This window comes from Olea europaea, chromosome 21, assembly GCF_002742605.1.
Source record: "Olea europaea var. sylvestris chromosome 21, O_europaea_v1, whole genome shotgun sequence".
In the NCBI taxonomy this organism is placed as follows: Eukaryota; Viridiplantae; Streptophyta; class Magnoliopsida; order Lamiales; family Oleaceae; genus Olea; species Olea europaea.
The window spans coordinates 10,527,338-10,534,013 of NC_036257.1; the positions used below are offsets into that span (position 1 = coordinate 10,527,338).

Sequence of the window (6,676 nt, forward strand, 5' to 3'; positions counted from 1 at the left end):
CTAATGAACAACGATGTTTATTTTATGCTAAATATCGATGACATGTTAAATCAAATCATTGATGGATAATAAAATTAATTTAAATATTGAGATTCACTATAAGTTTATTCACCAATGAATCGATATGTTACATCATCAGTACTTAATATAAGATGATCACCGATATTAATTAAACAATTCCTTTAAGTATAAAAGATATCGGATCCCATTCACAAAAAATTAAACTCTCATTATTACTTTTTTTTATTCCCTTAAAAACACAAAATAATGACTTATGACATGTTTGACATACGAAAATGAATAAATAATTATTTTTTTACACGTCTCTCTCGTACTTAATTATGTTTCGAGTATTTCATACCAACTTAAGAGAGTTGTTGGTGTTGGGGTACAATAGTGAAGGGAAAAGTAAAAGTGGAGAGCGGTTAATTATGCGTGGATTGTGGAATTTGTGGGACATGAGTAAACAGCACAATGTGCGAATTGAGGGATACAACAAACTTTTTCACTAAATGAAGGATTGCGAGGGACCCCCACACTCAATCCCCATTTGCATGCCTATCAAAGATGGGACCCATTAGCTAGAACATAACTATTTTTTTTATTTTTTTTGTAAAACAATTAAAGCCCAATTTAACTCAATTTGCACTTTAGCCCCTGTTTGACCCCCATTACGTGAAAAAATTAATGGGTGGAATAATATTTTTTTTTAAAAATGAGTAATTGAAAAAGAATGAAAAATTTTCGATTTACGTGTAATATTATTTTATGAAAGATCGTGTGCTTGAAAATAAGAGAAAGAAAAATAAAATATAATGAAATTTAATGTAATGGGGCTCAAACAGGGGCTTAATTAATATGGTAAAAATATGTTTTCAAATTTAAGCTGGTTCGAGTATTAAATATGTCATAAATTTAACTGATTTTTGACAAAATTATGGATAAATCTTATTTGACAGGTTGATGGGAAAATTAAATTTTCATATTTATTGTTTTGTAAATAATTGAAAGAAACTTTATTTGAAATTCTCACTTGCTATTGTCATACTTTTAATAATGCATGTGCATGATTCCGTCTACCTGCTCAATCTAGATGTCCATTCCATTTGAAAACAAAATAAAATTTGGAACTTCAGTCATGGAATTTCTAAATGATGGTTGATATGGTCAAAATTGTCAGTAACTTCACCTAGAGTTCTATGTTTCGAGGACTTTAATTATGACCTCTTGTGAAGATTGGCCCGACCTTGCGGAATCTCCATCTTGAGTTGGCATCAAGACTCCCTCACCAAAATTTGTCACCTCGATAATCCGACATCTAGAGTGGCACCTCAATAGTAGATCACATTTATCGTTGACCGTTATCAATACTCAATAATCCTATGTCAATAATCGCCCTTCTCATGGTCTCGACCGTGAAATCACCCCCATAAGGCATACATCGAGTTGTTTTATAAGCAGTCTAGATAGCTCAACCGTTTTTGAATCTCAATAATATCAAATGATTTCCGATTCTTTCTTTTAGATATGTCCTTTTTGAAGTTATTTGATTATGTAACTTTTTTAACTATCGCTGATCGAACAAATCGTCTATTTTAAAGAAGTTGTAAATGGTCCGTTTAATGACAATAAAAGAAAAAAGAATTTATCTTTCTTTAGATGATCATAGTCATTCGGACGACCGACATATGAGAGAAGAAGATCTTTTTCTTTTCCCTTTCCCTTAATTTTCTTTTTCTGTATATAAATATTTTATTTATTCAACTGAGTGTAATAACACAGTATTGTTTAATTTTTTACTTCTCAAAAACGCGTTTTTGCTGTGGCAACACGTTTATAGACACACGACATACGACCTCTATAACTTTTTGTGGGTCATTAATTTTTTTAGTTGCTATTTTGACATTTTTAAATAGAGATTACAATTTTTTCTAGAAATAATTTATATTTTTTTGTTATACTTTCGTTGTTTGCTCATAATTTTGCGTGTTAAAATTTTTTAATGTGTTTAATTTTTATTTATAGTTGCACAACTCCATATTTGACTTAAAGAAACAATGAAATATTGATTGACTAATATCAATGAATGTCCTAATAATTGATCCAAATTCAGAAAAACGGTGTCTATGACATATAATCGAATCGAACTGTCAATATAAAAGGTTTTAATATTTTAACAAATTGACCTTATTCCTTGTTAATTAAGATCATATCCATTTTTTATTGGACTCCTTGTAGACGCAGTGTACAGGCGGTTATTGTTTCCTAACCTATTGGGACACATCCCGCGATTTACCTCCCTCACAAAGTTTTAGAGACGAGGCGGTGAAGGCTCTCAAGATTGGGGTTCAACCTTTAAGTTCATATCCATTTTTTATATTTCCTTTTTCTCCTTTTTGATGTGAAGGGTGGGGCCGTGGGGGTGGTGTTGAACTTAAAATTCTGGCGCGATTAACGGGGCAAAAAACTATTGGTAGAATTTCACTGTCAACATTTTATATCTTGCTAATGCCTTTGTTTTACATTTTCTATTGCTTCCACATGTTGATTTTTACTGCTCGCAACCAAATGGATGTGACATGCTCTCAAATGTCAAATGTGATCTTCGATATTTCGTGATTGAATTTTCTACAACATAGTGAACATTACCATCGATTTTGTGGGGGTAATTGCTCCAATTTCAAAGATTGGCTTTAAAAAACGAACATACATAAGAATTAAAATACTGCATTTCAAGCCTCTCATGTGGTGATCGAATTTGTAGAGTAGATGAGTGCGGAGGTCTTTGATCACGAGTTTGATTCCTCTACCAACACTTTATCGATCGAGTCTGTTGTATAGGACTTGTCTAGTGCGATTTACCTAGCTGATGTGGTTTGCAGGCTATTGCATCAGTCAAAGAGTTTAACCAGTACGTACCCGTAAGGTAGCGACTATGAGTTCCCCGTCATAAAAAAAGATACTGCATTTCAAATTCATGATGTTGCGAAATTTAGATCTGTAGTCCAACTTTTGCTGTCCATCAAATTATTTACTATAATTTAGTGTGATCGAGAAAGTACTTAATAGTGTTAAATAGTTGCATCAGTAGAAAATTAAAATTGATAACATGTTAATTTAAAATGACGTGTCAATAATTAATTAAGTAGAAAGCAAATTGAACAACAAAAGTTGGACAATAGATTTCAGCTCGATGTTGATTTGTTACAAAAACAAGAGACGTCTTCAAATTGCACATGTTTTTCAAGTAACTGTTTCTTGGAAGCAACACAAAGTTCTAAAAAAATTATGCTGTCTAATGTTGAACTCATGTTCACATATCAACTGACATTGTTAAAACTATCTTGATTAACGAAATTGCAAGACGAACAATATTGCAATTGGATAGAAAATTGCGTCTTGTTGTGCAGAGAAGATGAATATTCTTTGCGTTTTGCAGATTGGAGTTTCTGGAATGTACTAACAAATTGTCATGGAAACAGAATGTACGTAGAACTACATGCTTTTGTCAACACAACACCTAAAACATCAACCGTACGCGTCTCGGGATGTCAAACGGCGGACCAAGTGGCTCGTCGGTTCGACCGCTCGACTCGTTAAAACTTGACTCGTGGGCGACGAGCCGAGCAGGGGCTCAATCCCACGAGCCGAGCTTACTTGGCTCGTCGAGCCCAGTTCATAAAAAAATGTAAAGAAAAGTAAAAAAAATCCAAAAAAAAAAAATAATAAAAAAAAATCGTGGCTTGTAAACTCACGAGCTCATGGGCCGAGCTGAGCTCGTGGGCTAAAGGCTCGGCTCGGCCCACTGCTATCACTATGGGCGTCTCCACCTCCATGTATCGGATGCCTAATAATGTGGACAATTCGGCAAAAAGTCAAAGTAGACTTTTCGTATGCTATTTTCGGACAATTTGGTTAAGTTACAAACGGTAGCAATTTTGATATTTCATCCACTCTTAATATGCTTTATGATGACAAATATCAAGGCTCAAGTTAATGTATTATATTAGTACAACAAAATATATCGACTAATATAAGTATCCAATATCAAAATTAGGATTAATGATGGTAGTTGACATTTTATTACCAATAACACATGGAACACCAACTAGCTGAGCAGAGTAGGGGCATCTCCAAGACAACATAAATTCCTTAAAAATTGTGCTACATAAATTAACATAAATAGTATTTATCTCCAATACAAATTGAAGGGAGTTTTGCTATTCTAACAAGGCATTTGACAGGCCCAAGTGAGCAGCAAAACTCAAACTAAAATAACAAAATTTACAGAAATCAAACAGCTTTCACCTATCTCAATAATTCAGGTCTCATCGAGAGGGATCGGATCCCAAAACAAAAATAAGAACAACAAGAGATTTGGGAGTAGAATTGGAATAATAGGGTTAACATTACTCCCAAGGCGTTTCCTTCTCAATCTTTTCCACACATATTGTCTCCTTTCTTCTTCACCCCACCGTGCTTCCTCCACTCCCTTGGCCAGTACCAGTGGTGGCGGCTGCTGAAATGGACACTTGGACCGCCAGGAGGTGTGAGGGAGCCCAAATCTTGACACCCTTTTGAGGAATTGAGAGAAAGCCCACTTCAAGAGGAGAGGCTGCGAAGCGGCGGAGGCGTGGCGACAGAGAAGCGGTGGGTAATCCCAATTGAGGTAGCAGGGGAGTTGGGTGGCTACGAAGTACTGGGAATGAAGAGGTGGTGTGGTTGTTGGGTAGGTTAAGACGTGGGTTAAGACATTGAGTTTTTGCTCCCATGTTGAGTTTTCCATCATGTCCGGTTAACAGGATGGAAGTTCCACGCAGTGGTGGCTTAATCGGATAAGGAGATGAAGTGGACAAATTTGTTACCTCAAAAGAATTATTATTCAGGTGATTTTAGGGCATGCAAATAGTAATTAACGGGAGGAAATATAGTTTAATAGCCTAAATAGAAGGAGGATTTTCCAAATTAGTCTAAGAAATAAAAACATTTGAAAATTAGTCTCCAAACAATCAATTTTCCAAAAATACCCTTAACAGATAAATTGCAACCAAAGCCACTATAATGTCTAAAAATCTTCAAATAAGTCCTCAAAGAAATATAGATCAAAATTCTTTAATAAATTTAGATCCAAATATTATACAAAATTTTATTGACCTAAAAACCACTACAAAAAATGAATTAACCTATTTGGAAGAAGATCTGAAAGACTTCTTTATAGAATATTTAGACCCAAAATTAAAAAATAAAGATGATTCCATAGATAATGAAGCAATCAAAATGGAAAAAGATATATATAAATTAATTCTTAATTTAAGAAGGAGAATTGAAAAATTAAACATAATTATTCAAGAAAAAATATTGGTAAAAAATAGTGAATTTTATAAATTTTATTGTGATATTTTAAATACTTATGAAGAATTTAATTGGCTCAAAAATATTAACCCCTCCGTTGCACACTCCGACGAAATGATATCAGAGCCAGATTACGAACCAAAAATTATGATGAATATAGTAGATGAAGAAAATATAATAGAAGAATTTTTGAAAAAAGTTGAAAAACATAAAAAACCTAGTTATCCTTATTTACCTAAGAATACCACAAATGAAAATTTTGGGGATATACATAAAAGATTAGAGAATCTAGAACATAATCTACAAATAGGAAATGCCCTATTAGATAAAAACCTTAGAGGAAAAAATAGGATTATAATTAATCCACCCCAAGATTTTAGGATAACACAAAAAGAAAATAATAAAGGGAAAAAACATGAAGAAAAACAATACATGATTACAGATGTAGAAGAAATAGAACAAAAATTCTTAGAATCTACAGGAGAAGGGTATGAAGAATATAAAAAACAGTTAGAAGAATTAACTGAAAAAATGGAAAATATAAAAATGAACACTAATCCATCTTCAAGTCATGATATAAAAGTAGAATTCAGTAGTGATGAAGAACAAGATTATCCTTATTATACTCCAATACCACAGAAAGATGGTCTTAATCAATATAGAAAAACACAGAAAAGATACACTGGAAATGTAAGAAAACAATCCATAAAAGAAATAAATCCAATGAAATCTTATAATGAACCAATTCACACAACGGGAGTATGGTTAGATTTAGACTGCGTAGATAAAGATAAAGCTATTGAAACATGGATAAAAAGTACAGATTTAGCTATACAATTTAACAAATGGGAAACATATACAGCTTTTGGATTTATAGAACATACATTCAGAGGAATTGTTTCTGAATGGTGGAGAAAGTTATCAGAAATTATTAAAGGAAGAATAAAATATGAAACAAACAGAACTGAGGTATTAGATAATAGAAATACTTTAAATGAACAAAATATACAGGAAATATTAAAAAGATTTGAAAAAATCTTAAGAACAGAATTCTTAGGAGATAGGTATGCTTCTAATGAAGAAGAAAGAAAACAAGATGAATATAACCAAGGAATGATTTTAATGGAAAATTTAAAGATATGTGATATGTGTGAGTTAGAAAGATATACATGTAAATTTGAAGAATTATACTATATATTTAATCAAGGAGACTACCAGGAAAATAAACCTATTTTAAGGTTTTACTTTACCAAGTTACCATTCCCATGGGGAATCAAGTTACTAAAAGAATATGAGAAATTACTACCTCTAGGAAAAGAGGAAG

At 32.7% G+C, this 6,676-nt stretch overlaps 1 protein-coding gene across 1 annotated transcript; it reads right to left on the bottom strand.

The window, feature by feature from the left end:
* Positions 1 to 4,130: 4,130 nt before the first annotated feature.
* On the bottom strand, positions 4,131 to 4,970 carry LOC111370302. Its single transcript, XM_022991974.1, has one exon. It carries the CDS (start codon positions 4,787 to 4,789, stop codon positions 4,322 to 4,324), a length of 468 nt encoding a protein of 155 aa, XP_022847742.1. The 5' UTR covers positions 4,790 to 4,970; the 3' UTR covers positions 4,131 to 4,321.
* Between the last annotated feature and the right edge of the window lie 1,706 nt (positions 4,971 to 6,676).

What these genes read in the sequence shown, in the direction of transcription:
- LOC111370302 (XM_022991974.1), bottom strand. Translation starts at nt 4,789, where the DNA reads ATGATGGAAAACTCAACATGGGAGCAAAAACTCAATGTCTTAACCCAC.